Below are 16,657 nucleotides of genomic sequence, written 5' to 3' on the forward strand. Positions count from 1 at the left end.
TGATGTGTGGTTTTAAAACCCATTTTCAAGCTTAAATAATCAATTTGACATCATGATTTTACTTTTTGTAGTAAACATATTTTCTTTTCTCTCCACAGAGGACGTACATCTTCACCTTCCTGCTCAGCTCGCGCCTTTTTGTCCGCCCGTACGAACTCATGTCGAAGGTGTGTCACCTGTGCATGGAGCAACAACGACTCAGCGATCCTCAAGCCGACAAGGTATGCTATAGCTATAAATCCTGGATGGCACCACCGTCACCTCATTCTGAGCCAGGAAAACCCCTCTCTTAGCTGTGAACCCACTGCAAAATCTAGACGTCGTCACATCCTAGTTGTGTTTCTCTCAGCTGTTCGCTCAATACTAATGTGTTCATCCTGCATTTTCAGATGAGAGTCCGGAAGATCGCTCCCAAGATCCTCCAGCTGCTGACGGAGTGGACGGAAACCTTCCCGTACGACTTCAGAGACGAGAGGATGATGCGGAGCCTGAAGGAGCTGACCCATCGGCTGGCCAGTGGAGACGAGGTCAGTCTGTTATTTCTTCACGCTGCTCGCCACCAACCGTTATTCAAACGAGTTCAGTAACAAAAGACTCGTCTGCTGATCAGATAATGTGTGTAGGTGTCATCACAAAGCCGTGCGGTGCTGTTTTATAGACCGCACGTGCAGCAGAGCTACAGGCACAGGCAGATTATTTAGCAGATAGCGGTGGAGGGAGGTGGAGGGTGGAGGGGGGGGTATCTCTGGCAACAAAGCCGTTTTGGAGAAAGGCTGAGTTGAGAGAAAAGCCTCATTGTTCATGAGCTAGGTGGCTGTTTTGTCGTCTATGTGGCGCTGCTTCCTAGTAGGCAGCGTTTGAATTGTCTCTCTGCTGCAGAGCTGAATGTCAGTGGCTTAGCGCGCCGTTGGCCTCCGCTGCGCTGCTCTGTGTTCATCAGAGTTGATTTAGTGAGGTAGAACTGTTGTAGTCTCTGTTATCTTTGTTGCACATGCAGACCCTCCTCTGTTAGACATTTAGATACAGAGAAGTTGTTTTAACAAGCAGTGACTCACGCTCTGTGTGCCACCAAAGGAAACGCCAACGGGACAAAACGGTGACTTTTTTAACTTCACAGTTTAGTAGCGTTCTTGCTGAGAGTTCGATGAGAAGATTGATTGGCAGCGATTAGCTTAGCATAAAGACAGGCAGCAGGAAAAACAACCCGCTAACCTGTCCAGCGTTCAGGGGGGTTGGTGTTAACGATAAAGCAGCGGGGGCTCGTTAGGACCCGACAGTGATGAAGGACACAAACATCTATCTGTCCCGATAGAACACATCCCTCCTCCACTGCTCAACACAAGACAAACCCAGCCCACCCACCCCCCCCGCTGTCTTTAATGCAGGTTTCAGGTTTCACTCATCAATAGTACAAGCACGAGTATCGATCCTGATTTAATCTACAAATCAATACGTTTCTCACATGTCACTTGGACACATTTACAGCTCTCCTTGTCTGCAAAAACACCCATCTTATCTGACCACCGGTGATACACACTCCCTCAGTCACGCTCAGAGACACGGCCGCTGTGTTTCGCTGGTCACACGAAACATCTTTTGATTTCACAGTAGATTGGCTGCAGTCTGCGTTAACACCGCCGCTCCAAACATACTTTTTATGGGTGAAATCAATTCTGGCCTCGAGGCAACAGCGAGCCGTGTAGCACAAGATAACCACGGTACTCTTCCTCGAGGTGATATCACGCTCGGTACATTCAATAAAATAAGATAAGAAGTGTGTCCAAATAATTAAAAGCCACAGGTGTTTTTCTAGCTTATCAATGTTCTTGTTCTACCTTTTCATTCTTTTTCAACCTGAAATCTCTGGTCATCATCGCTACAAACAAGTTTGATCAAGATGAGGAACATCAGCTACAGATGGGGTAGTGTCTTATTATTCTGAGGGATCATTTGCAGTGATCCTTAACTCTGTGTTAACAAGTGGATCCAAACTGTGTTGGGAAATTGCTCCCTTAGAGGTTGTTAGAAACTAGAGCTAGAGCTAGATCTGTAAAACTGAGTTTCTCCACAAAGAATCAGACAAAAGCACCTCTTTAAATCTGGTGTTTACCAGAGATGTGCTTATAGGTTTCTTGGAAATATTCATTCAGCATGAAGAAAGCATAAAAAGCGACTTATCGACTTAAAAAACTCTTAGTCGACTAAGACCAAAACGACCGATTAGTCGACTAATGGACTCAGAAGGAGCAGCCCTGTTGGAAAGCACCTGCAGTAGTTTCATTTCTCCACTCATTTATTCTTTAACTTGTCTGCTGTTTGTTTATTATCTAACCCACCTATTGGAGGTGAAATTGAAAGTGATAGCAGCCAAAAAGTTCATTTATAATCCCTCATTGCATAATACATCTGTGTGAAAAAGCAACTACCTATGTTAACTATGGTAGGGGAAAGTTCTAACGGGCAGATTGCGAAATCATTTTGAACTTTTTCTTTCAGTTTCTCTCTCTTCTTTTAAATAATCATAATGTCCAACTGTGTGACTGCTTCAGTTCCTGTGCTGTTGAACTCTGTTCTAGCAATATCACATCCTAGCATCCTCTGACCTCAGCAATAGATCTGGATAGTAAATGTTATCATCGCTGATAGATGGCTTCTCATAAATACTACGAGTTGTCCTTAAAATCATGTCCTGTCCTTATAGGGATAGTTTGGATGTTTTGAAGAGGGGTTGTATGAGGTACTACTTCATAGTCGGTGTACAGTCCCACTTCAAAACACCCAAACTATCCCTTTAATAATCTGTGTGGGACCTGAGCAAGAAGCTGCCCTTGATTGACTCCGTATTAACAGAACATTTGACATTAACCGAAACAAAGCCGTGAATAGATAAATGTTCCAAACACTAGATGAATGCACTGTGTTGACAAAGCAACCTTTTAAAACACCCTGCAGATGAGCTGTGATATCATGTAAAGCCACAGGCTTGTGTGCTCATGATTAGCACGGCGTGACCAAGAACGTTTTTTCAAATGTTCCTCGGGAAGCGTTGCTGCCTCGGGTTCACAAATCACCCCGAGCAACTGTTGAGGAAGTCAGGATGTGATATAGGTCATTCATATATCCATAGATGATAACTCGTGATATTAAAACATGATTCCTTGCTCTGGGTGGTGCGAACGCCACGGGACCATTTTTATTCTAAGAAGTCCAGCTGTTGAAGTGTGAGGAAGCAGTCCGAGGAAGACAACAGTAGGGGTTTCATCAGAACTAATTTACATTCATGTTTCTCACAGATTTCTCTAAATCATGTTTTGAAAACAAAACACAAACGTTGAACCGTGAGCAGGTCCAGAGTACGGAGTTAGACACTGATTCTTCAGAGCGTGCACCGCAGCGCTCTGGGAAAGGGTTTTGAGTCCAGAATAGATGTCCTGAACATCTGGTCAACGTCGTGTCCAGACCACACTCGAAACATTCCAGGACCTTGATCTCTGGAGTAAGACTGTCATTATGGATGTGGTTGGATATATAGGGAAGAAAACAAGCGCTGTGATCTCCATCTGACCTCATTTGATGGTACCGACTTCTTGCTTTCCCTCAAAATGTGCAGTTTTTATTTTGCACTAAGTTCTTTTTTTCTTTTTCTTTATTATGATAAGTTAGTTAGATTTAACAGATCCCACATTTTATATCCAGTTTGGATGCCTGGTACCCTTGATGTAAGGCAGATCTTTGGACAAACATTACTGTTTTTAATCCAAGTGGTGCCTGCACAGTATAACCCTTTCATGACAGGTGCCACTGCACGGCACGTTTAAAGTTGCTCTGGGAAGTTCAATATCTGGATAGCAGTTGCTCCCAATGAAGGAACTGTTGAGAAATATGGACTTATATACTTGTCTTCTGTCTGCTTTGGGTTTGGTTCATAACATCGACTGTGTATGGTCGTGTCTAGAAGGGAACCAGCAAAGTGGGGAAACTCTTGCGAGATTGTTGAGGTTAGGCATTGATTTGGGACTTGTCTCTCACGAGACTTGTCTCTCGTGAGACTAACTGCCCAACGAGTCTCTCAGGTCAAAGGTCAGAGACTTGTAATTGACATACAAATTGCTTACGAACACTTGACTTGGACTTGGTTGTAATGACTTGAGAATGAACCTGGACTTGTAACACATGCCTGCTATACGGTAGAGCCTATATTTAGGTGGTTTCGTGGTGTTTCTGCCCCGTCGTGACTTGGCCACATGGACGTGTTTGTAGATAAAATAATCACCTTCTACTCTCTGTTCATTAGTGCTGCTCAGCTAACCTGCTAAAAACAGTCCGGCCTCTCGTGTGGGTCAGGTGGCGCTCCGCAGGAAGTAACAGCCCTCAGCCAGGAAAAACAGGACCTCCAGTGATACGTGGCGACTTGTACCGAGCGGCCGTCTGCCACCTCGGGATCGCCGCCAGGGTCGATAGCGCGGGGGAACTGCGCGCCCCCGCTAGGCGCCCTCATTCGTAACGCCGATAGATCTGATGAGCAAACGCGATTCCCTCTGCTTGGAAATGTCAGGCGTGCTGTTGTCTCCGAGATCTGCGACTATATTTATCCGACCCTGGCCCCGTCCTCTGTTTGTAGTGAGGACAGAAGCTGCGGCAGATGGCCGACTTTGAAGTGGCAACTGGAGTGATTTTCACTGGTGGCGTCTCACTGTTGTCCCACTGAGCAGGAGTGTGGTCAAGCATTAGCTGAGTGTGTACAGTGTTTACACTGATATTACAATGTCTGAATGGGCTGCAACTAATGATTATATCAATATCATTTAATCTCTCCATATTTTTTGGATTCATCGCTTCATAGTAGATCTACAAAGATTAATTGATTTAGTTTTTAACTATTACATTTATCCATCCAATTTAATTCCAGCCTTTAGTTGGATGGTCAGTTACTTTGGTGCACGTGGCCAAGGAGCAGAGATTATTTAAGAAGGAAGTTTTCTCTCTGATCTCCAGTCCGTCTCGACTTCTGCTACAATTTGAACCCTCATTTTCTTTCCCTACAACTTCATTTCTCTTCTCCCCGCCGTGCGCTCTTCAATCACCTCTTGCCAAAACTGTAATATCCACAGAGCCCCAGTTGATTGGCTGACATGTGAATGTGTCTGTCGGTGTGCCATCACACCTATCACCAGCAGACAGATGCATTAGTCTCGCCTTGGGAAGTGAATTTCAGAGTCCGTGAGCGCCGCACCGACTCCTCACACTTGATAGCCGTCTCGGCACCGGGCCTCCACATCCATTATGAGGCCGGCTGTGTTTCTTCCCGCCCTGTTGAACCGGACTCTTGTTTGTAGAACCCAGATTCTGGAGGCTGAATTGGCAGAAAGTGGAGGGAGGGGAGGGGATGTGGTCATGAGAAAAGGGGCCTCGTCACCCCAGATTCTGTCTGGCAGCTCATACCGGTGGTCTGGAAAGAAGCCATGAACAGGATCCTCCACGTTTCATACAATAACACACACATGCACTCAAATCAAACGCACATGTCCTCCTTCCCTCTGCAGACGCTCTTATGCAACTGCTAATCTGCGTCAGCGAGGGAACACTTATCTAATTGTGTCCAGGGGAAAGTTCAAAACAGGACGACCTCTTGACCCCTGAGGCCAGAGAGAGCCCAGAGCCTCCCTCCTCTAACTCCTGCTGAGCCGAGAGGCCTTAATGAGGCCGGCAGGAAGAGGCTTGCATAACGCTGAGAGTGACCCTCCTAGTGCTCGACCAGAAGGATGCTTTTCTGCAAAACAAATACTTCACATTTTGAGGGTCGTTCTGTGGTTTTTGGCTGAGAGCTGGCATCAGTTCTGCTGACATGTAGTCAACATGCGTGTGTTGTAAATTCCAGTGAGGTTGTTATCGCCCTCGGCCGCAGATGAGTGGTTTGGGATTAACCTAAATCGAGCCAAACAAAGTGGCTGCACGCATACTACTGGAGGTTTTAGTCAAATTTATATCATACTCTTGTCCTTATTATCTCTGTGTGCCTACGTTTACATTAGGGGTGTAACAGCACACAAAATTCATGGTTCGGTATGTATCTACGTATATACACCGATCAGCCATAACATTATGACAGCATGTGCACCCTGACTGGTCTGCGGCTACGCAGCCTCAGACACAACAAACGTTTTCAGCAGTTTGAGCTCCAGTAGTTCTTCTATTGGATCAGACAACACGGGCCAGCCTTCGCTCCCCACGTGCATCAATGAGCCTCGGGTCTGACCCTGTCGCCAGTTCACCGGTTCTCCTTCCTTAGACCACTTTTGGTAGGTCCTGAGAACAGAGAAAACAAAGCCATAGCTTGAGGTAAAGAGAGTGTTGTGTGAAAACAACCTTCATATGCTGGAGTTTTGTGGAAATATGGAGGAATATTTTGGAGTCCAGAGTGAATAAAATAAAACTCTTTTGAAGCTTCTGAACATCAAGTACTAACTGATTCTCTTCTCTCCACCTCTCCTGTTCCCCCCGTCCATCCATCAGGTTTACAGGAAGACGGTCGGCCAGATGAGCCAGGGTCTGATCCGGAGGCTGACGGTGCTCAGCCAGTACGAGGAGGCGCTGGTCAAGATCAACGCCACGGCGGCGGAGCGACTGACGGCTCTTAAGGCGAAGCCCCAGGCGTCCATCCAGAGAGACATGCTGTCCATCTGCAACGACCCGTTCACCGTCGCCCAGCAGCTCACGCACATAGAACTGGTGAGAGCTTATTTACATCTATTCATTTTATTCCCATTGATCTACAGAAGCCTGTCATTGAGCCAGACTCATTTTCTTTTGTCTCATCTTAAAAAATCCCTTTAAATCATTAAATCACATCAATCATCTGTTGCCGCACGTCAAACCAAATTAAGATGTAAATGTTATCTTCCAAAGAACAATCAGAAATGACTCTCTCATATCGGCACATGAGCCAAAGAGAATAAAACCAAATCGATGCTGGAGAGGAGAACATGTGAGGGGAAGGAGAGCTGACACACATGATGGATTAGAAATCAGTGCGGTGGTCGAGGTGAACCGAACGCCACGGCTCCACCCACGTCCGACCTACCGCAGCATTGATTTTAAACAGCGCTGTTTGATTTGTTTTCTCATTGGCAAACTGACATGTAATGAATATAAAGCTGTGGTCAGTCAATCTGGAAAAAAAACAGAGGTTGGTCAAGGGTCTCTTCCAAGATCCAAAAGTTAAACTTCCATTTGCGAGTTTTTATGCACATTTTTATTTGTGCATTAAAAAGTGCAGACCTTTTTTATGGTTACTTGAGTTGCAAACGTTGGAATATCAAAAAAAGAGAAGAGGAAATAAAGGCTGATGGAAACTGATTTTTCAAATACACTTTGATATTGGAGTATCCCTCTGCTTCCTCCACTGTAGTTCAAAGTATTCAATGTGCTGCTGCAACTCTACTCAACCAGAATCCCCCAAAATGAAGTGAACTTAACTACAGTCTGATAAAAAAAAAACACCATGTGGATCAGAAGAAATTAAAGTGTGGGGCAGCAATGAAAACCCATAATATATCAGTTATTGGTGTCTGATAATTCTGTAATCTAGTCACATCCTCTTGAATATATTTTCATAGGGAGGCAACTAATGATTATGATAAAGAAACCAGAAAATATTCACATTTAAGAAGCTAGAATCAGAGAATTTGGACTTTTCTTTTTCTTAAAAAATTACTAATCGATTATCAAAATAGTTAGCGAATAATTTAATAGAGTCAGCATAATGACTCACTTAAACATTGTCTAAAGTTTGCTAACATTAGCCACTGGAAGCTACCTCTAACGATTCCTCAAATGCCATTTTTAAGAGCTGATTTTGAAGGTGATGCATTGACCGAACTAAAGATGGATGCAGGGAGTTGATTTTCCCTTTTCCTTCCTCCTCAGGAGAGACTGAGTTACATCGGACCTGAAGAATTCGTCCAGGCCTTCGTCCAGAAAGACCCGCTGGACAACGATAAGGTAACGTCTGCATGCTTTGCTAAGAATAACTCGCCAGATAAGAGAAGCATACACAGTAGTTATGCAATCTTTCCTTGGGCTGTAATCCTGCGTGCAGACCTGGTCCGTCTCCGTCTGGGTGAGGTGGTCTAGTAGTCTCTCCTCCAGACGGATGTGAAGTTTACACAACACAGAGAGGCCCGGCCGCTGCACCGGTCAGCGGGAGGTCAGGTGGTTTCTAGACTGTAGCAGCAGAGCAAATATTCAGAAACACTCACTCAGACTCACCTCTCTGACAATTTCCTCAAATCATCCCGCTGTCTGGATGAGACGGGCATTCATGCACCTCATCTCCTAGCAACCGCTGCTGCCAAGGGTTTGTTTTGGGAAGGGGTGTGTGAGTTAGTGAATGTGTGTGTGCGAGTCTGGCGGTGGTTTCTCTTGTCTGGCGTTCGGCTGCTAGGCAACAGACTCTTTTTTTTTGGAAGCGAGGTGATGGGGGGGTTAAGGCTGCCTTTGTGCCTCCGGCGGCTAGCCCAGCCCGCCTCGTATTCCAGCGAGCCACTTGCATGTTAAAATGCGCCGCGTCCACTGACGGGAACCCCTTCGTGGGGGCGAGTGGCGTAAGGCCAAAGGAATGTGTGGAATTAGATCAAGAGGAGTCCTCACAAAGGACCAGCATGCATAATGTGAATCACATCGGCCACTATTGTGCTGATAGAAGCAGAGTGAAGATGAGCGTGATTGGCCACACAGTTAGTTATATTTCAATGCTCACTGATGCATTGACTGGGGAGGGAAGAGAAAAAAAACAAATATCAGCTTTATTTCTCCACTTCAGCACTATTCATTTATTTATTGCTTTGTAATTAGCTGGAATGCTAATTGGAAGTGTTGTTGTTGTTGTTGTTGTTGCAGAGCTGCTTCAGTGATCACAAGAAGGCCAGCAACCTGGAAGCTTACGTTGAATGGTTCAACAGACTCAGTTATCTGGTGGCTACAGAGATCTGCATGGTGAGTACTTAGCACGAGGCCAAGTTCACTCTCCAGTAAGAAACCTCAGTGCTAAACGAGAGGAAAAACACATCGGACTGCAATTACTGATTCTTTTCCTGAAGGAAAATAGTGAAAACGCACATCACAAGTCTGAAACCAGAACGTTCAATTTCGAGTTTGAGCATTTCTTGCCTGACAAGTGACTTTAAATGATTAATTGATTATCAAAATTGTTGTTGATTTTTAATTCTCTGGCAATCAACTCGTCATATTGACCAGCAATACTTCAAATGCTTGAATACTTTCCAAAGAAAAACCCAAACTCAGATGTCCTATAAAGTACGAGCACACTTCAGTCCTCTCTGCGTTCTACTTTAATGGTAATACACTTTGAGTTTGTTGCTTTCCAACAGACCCATTTAGCAGACAGTCGTGAGGGCTAATGCACTTCTCTAATGTTCTCCATTTTGTTAACAGCCTGTGAAGAAGAAGCACCGAGCTCGAGTCATCGAGTTCTTCATCGACGTGGCACGCGAATGCTACAACATCGGCAACTTTAACTCCCTCATGGCCATCATATGTGAGTGTTCTTTCCTCCCCCGCTGATATAAAACATGACATGTGATTTATGCTTTTATTGTTCTGTCAGTCTCGACAGCTGCTTGTTAACTTTAAGGAGAACTCTTTATAAGTAAATGGTTCAAGAAAATACTCAGCAGCCGGGGAATGATTTGCACCGACGGGTGACACATTTTCAGTCTCATTTGGACTCTCTCTGCTCGCTGCAGTCGTTCCCTCCGATCTGCGTTCCTGCTTTTTCTCCCGGTCATCAGTAAATCAGATCAGTGTAATAAATGCAATTTGTTGTTCAGTGAGAACTTGGTGCAGCGATGTAATCCCCCACCGCACACACACATCCTCCCGTTCCCTGTAGCAGTAACCTCTCACGACTTTGTCCCACTTCATTTCCAACGTACGTCATTTACTTGAGTCTAATGACATCAGTGAGACTCGGCAGCAGAGGGAGCGGAGCGGCAGTTCATGCAGATAATTGTCTCAATGACAGTTCCCCCCCCCCCCCTGACTGTGTGGAGTTTGACTGCTTGTATTTGCAGAAACACACGGTACACTCACACAGTAGCTGCAGCTGAGTATCATGGGTACTGTGGGAACATGAACTCTACCGTTAAATACTTGAGTGTGCAGAGCCTTCGTATTTCCTTTGATTTCGGTCTTCTTGCACCATGTTGCACCAGATCCAAAATATCAGTTTAGTCTGATATGCAGCGGCAGTGGTGGTCTCTGAAGCTCCTTTCCCACTGGACAAAAAACCCACCAACAACCACAAACATCTGACTTTTGTCTTCAGTGTGAAAGGTTACAACCGGCATTCATTCCTGCGACAAATAACTCTGTAGATAAAGATGAAATCTAATTAAGACACAATGTAGAGCCCTAAAGCACCTCAGACAGTTGAGAGACGTCGCTGGAGATCTAGCCGACGGGCTCTTGGGATCCAGGAGATGTCCCAGTGTTCAGAGGAGAGGGCATCTGGTCATCCTCACAGGCCTGAGGGGAGGTGGAGGATGGAGGGGGGGAGAGTCCAGAGCAGAGAGACGGGGGAGGCAGCTGGAAGAGGACGCAGAACAAGCCATCCAGGCAGATGGTCAGCACTGACCAGAGAGAGTGAGAGCTCACGAGGGAGGAGGGAGGATGGGAGGATGTTGAGGAGGGCGGATGGGAGGATGGGAGGATGGTGAGGAGAGGATATTGGAGTGCCAGCTGTTGTCTCTCTTTCTCCCCTGAGAGGGAGAGAGAGAACGCCACAGGCAAACCCACCAGCCTCGTCTCCAGGGAACCACCAGGGTTAGACAACGTACTAGTGATCTAATAAAAGGGTTAGTCCACTCAAATTATCAAAGCAAATGTTCTTCTTCACCTTCATATAGCCAGAGTTCTTGGTTCTTGGATGATCCAACCAGCTTGTATCTGGGTATTAGACATATTGACACTCAAAGAACAGAAGCCTACCTGATGTATAAATGATACTGAATATAATTTTGACCTGGCCTGACTCATGTCCCGGATCAGTAAAGACCTCCTGTCTCATAAAACCCAAACTATCTGCACGGCTGGATACCAGTTTGGGGCAAGTTATAGTCAACTCAGCACACTGACAGCTGTTGTTTTTATGCTAAATGCAGTACCTGTGAGGGTTTCTGGACAATATTTGTCATTGTTTTGTGTTGGTAATTGATTGATTTCCAATAATAAATATATGCATACATTTGCATTATATAAAAACACAAAAAAATGGAGAAAAATGCCCGCTCTGTCAGCGTCTCTTCTTTGCTTCTGCCACATTGTGTCGGAGCTGAAAAGGAGAAGACATCAACGATATATTAATGTCCTCATAAAGGGGACAGTGTGTGTCCCAGCGGGGCGACGACCACAGCCAACACCTGTCCGTCCTCACACACACACACACACACACACACACACACACACACACTGGTGTCTTTGTGAGTTGATGGTTTCCCAGTCGAGACACGATCTGACACACACCTGTCACATACCGCCGTGGTCGGACTTTCATTCACTTTGGCCCCCGCAGCGCTGAAGTGTCATGTTAAACTGTCTCCTGGGAAGTGGAGGAAGAAAATGAGAGTTTTATATTTCTGTCTGTGGATCTTTTGTGTACCGGAGGGTTGTTTTGTTGTTGTTGTTCTGCTACGACGGTGACCCTCGGAGCCTGAACCTCCACACGGAGGATTACCATATGGGAAGCAGAGCGCTGGGAGGGGAAACGAGGCGTGTGTTAACTCCATTGTTCCTGCGGCCTTTTGCCTCGCTGCATCAGGAGAAACAACAGTAGAGAGAAAGAAAAGGGAAAAGGGGAGGCGGAGGGATGTTAAAGGATGACTGCCGAGGGAGGGAGGTGAGGGGGGTTTGGGTGCGTCTGTCTGGCTGAATGGGAAATGCCATGTGTTAATGCGACCATGTTTGAGTGTTTTCATGGATGTGTGTGATATCTCTCTCATTGTCTTTTTGTTCTTGTTGTGTCCGTCTTGCAGCTGGGATGAACATGAGTCCTGTGTCACGGCTCAAGAAGACCTGGAGTAAAGTCAAAACGGCCAAGTTTGACATCTTAGAAGTAAGTTACATGCAGTTGTGAAACTCAAAAAATGTGCATGTGATTTGTTCTGCAGCACTTAAAAGACACAAGGTCATTACGTTACAGATTTATGGATACAATAGATCCCTCCGCCAAAGAAAAACCCACCTCAAATCTGCAGTTTTCAACATTTTCTGTCATCTTTAATTGTCAGACTCAAACATTAACAGCTCTGTTTGGTTGTGTTGTGTTGGACGCTGATGACTAACGGCGTTGTGGGCGTTGTGGGGGAGCTTCTTCTTTTGTGAGTGAATTGTTGGGTTAAGTGCGATGACAAAGACGAATAAACAGCATCGTGCTGAAAGCTGCTGCGAACATGGATCTGAGTGGGAGAGCAGAGATTTGACTGTGACTCACACAGATCTCACACATAGATGGATAAACACAGTTAGAGTTCATATGTTTCACCCTGTTCCCTGTCTTTGTGCTAAGCTTATGCATATTTACCGTACAGACACAAGTTCAATGCTTTGACTCAGTCACAGTGAAAATAATCTAACAATACCAAATATATTCTGCATAATGAGTATTTTGACACTTTGCTTGAAGCCTCTGCAGTTACTAATCAAACATTTGGTCGTGCTGAAGCAGCATCTTATTGTACTTGACAGCAAATGTATGACTTTGACTATAAATATCCGAAAAAAGGCCGAAAAATGTCCAAAAAACGTCTGAAAAAACACCAAAAAATGTTGTATAAATGTCTGAAAAAAGGCAGAAAAATGTTTGAAAACAAATCTGACAAATATCTGAAAAATGTTGGATAAACGTCAGATAAATGTCCAAAAAAAGGCAAAAGAAAAGTCTGAAAAAAGCCAGACATATGTCCCAAAAGTCAGAAAAAAGTTGGATAAATGTTCAAAAAGTGTCAGAAAAAAGGCTTCGTTCGGCATAAGTTCGAAAAAAATTGACTCTATGACTATAGGTTTAGTTTCAGCCACCAAAAAAGCACAATTTTCTCCCAGTTTTCTATGATTACTTGTTAAACATCCACATTATAGCAGCTTTAAATAAGTGTCATATGTGACGACTTCACTAAGAATACATTGAAACTAGTCAGAAACATCATCTCAATGTTTTTGAGTTTACAAAGACAGACCTAAAAAAACGAAAGCTATCCCCTTCCCTACCACCATCTGCATACATAACGCCGTCTGGTACCTGAGGAAACCCCAGATACTTCGGGGCCCAACAGGCCGTCAGTCGGCCCTTTGAAACGGCAGATCTGAGGTTTGAGACGAGTCGGGCCGGGACCGTCTGTGGGATCTGAGAGCTCTCAGTTCTTCAGGTTCCCTTCAAGTCCCACCGGAGTTCATCTCAGTCTCTCTCTTTCTGTTTGTCGCTCTCCCTGTCAATCACGCACCTCCTCAGCTCTTCACTCGTTTGATGATTTTCCTTTTACCCTCCTGTTTTGGTCCCCGTGAGCCTCATTTGAAGTGAATCCTGAACTTTCCGTCCCACAGAGTCACAGTTTGCTGTGTGGAGTTAAAGTGCTGCTCGGTTTGTTCGAGGTCACAGACTCTTTATCATCTCTATCATCTATCTCCTGATTCCTCAGACAGACTCACGTCACAACACTGAGGGTTTGAGTTTATTTATTTAATCTTTATTTAACCAGGATTTCCCATGTTTCACATAAAAGCACCAACGATAGAATTAAAACAGCAAAAAGCTCAAAACAGAAGAAATGTCCTATAAAAGAGAGTTAAAGTGACGCGTGCCTTCAGAGGTCTAATTGTTAATCCTGTAGAGTTACTGAAGTGGAGTTTGTGTGCAGGATGGAGGTGTTTCATTTGAGGAAGTGCCACATTTCATTACTTCCTTTTTCTTATTTTTCTTTTATTATGCAATTAACGGTTACTTTTATTATTGTTTCAAATCCATGACTTTAATCATTTATTGTAGGAAATGTCAAAAAACGTTCTCAGAAGCGAAGGACAAAAAGAAAAAACAGAAACAATAGCATAAAATCCTCAGATTTAGGAAACGAAACCTGCAAATACTTATTGCTTAAAAATAAAATAAAATAAATAAATATGTTATTTAATCAATTTGCAACTACATGTTATATAAAATTTGTAGGGCTGTCCTCAACTAAAGACATTCTTAGTCGACTAACACTCATACGATTTTGTCGACTAATCGATTTAATCAACAAATCTGCTGCAATGTGCTCAAGTTTCTTGGAAATAAATCATTCAGCATGAAAAAAGCATAAAAAATGTCTAATCGACTAAAGAAATCTTAGACGACTAAGACCAAAACGACTGATTAGTCAACTAATCGACTAAGAGGGGGCAACACTTACAATTTCGACTTGAAAACGTGTGTCCATCTATGACTGTTCCTTTGATGCCGAACCAGTATTATATCAGGAACTAGTGCTTTCAACGGGGCTTGTTGGCTCCTTAAATCCACTCGTCTTCCAGCTGCTGTCCTCACCTGTATCTGTCTGTCTGTTTGTGGTGTTTGATCAGACGTTGACTGACACCGTGTTCTTCTCTCCGCAGCACCAGATGGATCCTTCCAGCAACTTCTACAACTACAGAACGGCGCTGAGAGGAGCCACACAGCGGTCGATCACCGCCAACAGCAGCAGAGAGAAGGTGAGTCGTCAACACAGCAACACACACCGTACGATACAACACCTATGTGATTGAGCTGTTGGATCACATATACCCATAGAGGAAGATCTTTTTTTAATTTTGATTATTAGAATATAGTCTAGGGATGTCACGATACCAGAAATGTAGTAGTCGATACCAATACCAGTGAAATTCCACGATTCTTGATACCAATTTGATACCACAATAAAAAAACAAAGTAAACAATGAATTAAATGGTATCGGAACATCTTGAGCAGTATTATCAGGGATAAATAGGATGCGTCCCCTGAATGCGTCGATAGTCCCAAACACATTTTCTATCGACGACGGGATGCCGCTGCTCTCGAGCCCTGACAGTAGCCTACCTGCGGTACCGTCAAAAACGACTACTGTCACGTTTTCATAATTTTGGCATTGACTTGGTATCGGTTGTCGTGACATCCCTAATATAGTCAGAACTTTTTCAGTTGGTTCACCTGTAGTTCAGCTCCCATCTGAATGCACTGTGCTGGGCAGAACTGAGGAGCGAAAATGAAATCTACATGCTGACATTTAAAGGTTGAAATTCTAGCAAAAATCACCACTGTGAGGAAATCAGGTCAAATTCTGGATAAATTGTGTCGAGCCAGTGGCACTAAATCGAGTCCAATTTGCCAAAAAAGTCGACAAAGCTTTCTTTTGTGACACATCCAGTAGCCACCGTTTATATAAACCCCAGAAGTTTGAACATCTGCTCTCCAGACTTTGGTTTACGTTTCAACATCCAGAGCCACTTAGTGAATAATCAAGTGGTTGGTGTGTTGCCAAAGAGCACTTTACAGCTGACGGAGGAGTCAAAAGTGACCTTTCAGTTTCACAATAAGCACCACGCTCTTATTACAGTTATGTAAAAGGTTTTGATGGTTATCATACAGACTTTACCGCAGCATCGGACTTAAAGCAGCAAAACAAACCACAACGCTGTCCCTCGTTGTGCCTTGTTATCGTCTGGGAGCTGCGTTCCCGTCGTGTTTACGGCGTCAGCGGCCGCTGTAGTGGACTTGGACGTGGAACAGAGGTTACATAACAGTGCAGCTCAGAGGGGACACGGAGGGCGCGCTATAACTTGGTCAAGATATGAGGAGGGTCTTGGTTTCCTCTTCATCAAACATGTTGTGTTCTCCTCACCGAGGGAGCAAAAGAAACACACGGGCGGCTGCCAGATCACATAGTGTTCTCCCCGAGCCGCGCGCCCTGACCCAATCTGAACCAGCACACAGCTCGTGGGCTGCCAGACGTTGGCGGTTAATCTCCCCCTCATTCATCATTTGTTGAATAAGTGTGTTTACACGGAGACGGAGACGGAACGTACTGTCAATATGTTTGGGGCTCCCTGAGGTTTGGGAGGGATGTGCTCTGCGGAGCTCAGAAATGCAAACATACTCGGGACAAGAGGTCGAAGGTCGTGAAACGGAAAGTTCCCAAAAAGAGTCTGGTATGTTGTTGACCTTGTGACCTCTCCTTTAAGGGAGGGGGGGGGGTTGTTTATGATCTGCTGGAGGCTTCCACTCTGCTGTTGACTTTGTTAGAGGATCAACATAGAAAACATTTATGCTGCAGTCATCCTGTTTTCTTGTTTTAGTTCTTTGCTGTGAGGACAGAAGGATTCTGTCAGTTTGTTGCTGTGTTGATTCACTTGAAATAACATTTTAACTAAATACTAAACCACAGACTTGTTTGTTTGTGCAGCAACAGCTCGCAAAGACTTTTTACAAAGAAGAATTTAGAAAATATTTCAATTTACAAGCACTGCAAACTTACTGGAGGAGCTCGCTCTCTCTCTCTGTCTGACTCACTGGGACTCTCATTTATCATCGACATGAAACGATTATTGTGCTTCATTCCGTTTCACAATGACGCT

General features: G+C 44.5%; 1 protein-coding gene across 2 annotated transcripts in view; it reads left to right on the forward strand.

The window, feature by feature from the left end:
• The window catches only part of rasgef1ba (RasGEF domain family, member 1Ba), a 128,402-nt gene that overhangs the window by 103,787 nt on the left and 7,958 nt on the right, over nucleotides 1-16,657 (forward strand). For both annotated transcript variants that reach the window (XM_037776999.1, XM_037777000.1), the window contains 8 exons: nucleotides 99-221; nucleotides 390-527; nucleotides 6,514-6,729; nucleotides 7,927-8,001; nucleotides 8,899-8,994; nucleotides 9,454-9,556; nucleotides 12,051-12,130; nucleotides 14,662-14,757. In XM_037776999.1, the coding sequence (XP_037632927.1) occupies nucleotides 99-221; nucleotides 390-527; nucleotides 6,514-6,729; nucleotides 7,927-8,001; nucleotides 8,899-8,994; nucleotides 9,454-9,556; nucleotides 12,051-12,130; nucleotides 14,662-14,757 (927 nt within the window). The remainder of the gene's footprint in view (nucleotides 1-98; nucleotides 222-389; nucleotides 528-6,513; nucleotides 6,730-7,926; nucleotides 8,002-8,898; nucleotides 8,995-9,453; nucleotides 9,557-12,050; nucleotides 12,131-14,661; nucleotides 14,758-16,657) is intronic.

Source organism: Sebastes umbrosus, chromosome 8 (genome assembly GCF_015220745.1).
Source record: "Sebastes umbrosus isolate fSebUmb1 chromosome 8, fSebUmb1.pri, whole genome shotgun sequence".
Classification (NCBI taxonomy): Eukaryota; Metazoa; Chordata; class Actinopteri; order Perciformes; family Sebastidae; genus Sebastes; species Sebastes umbrosus.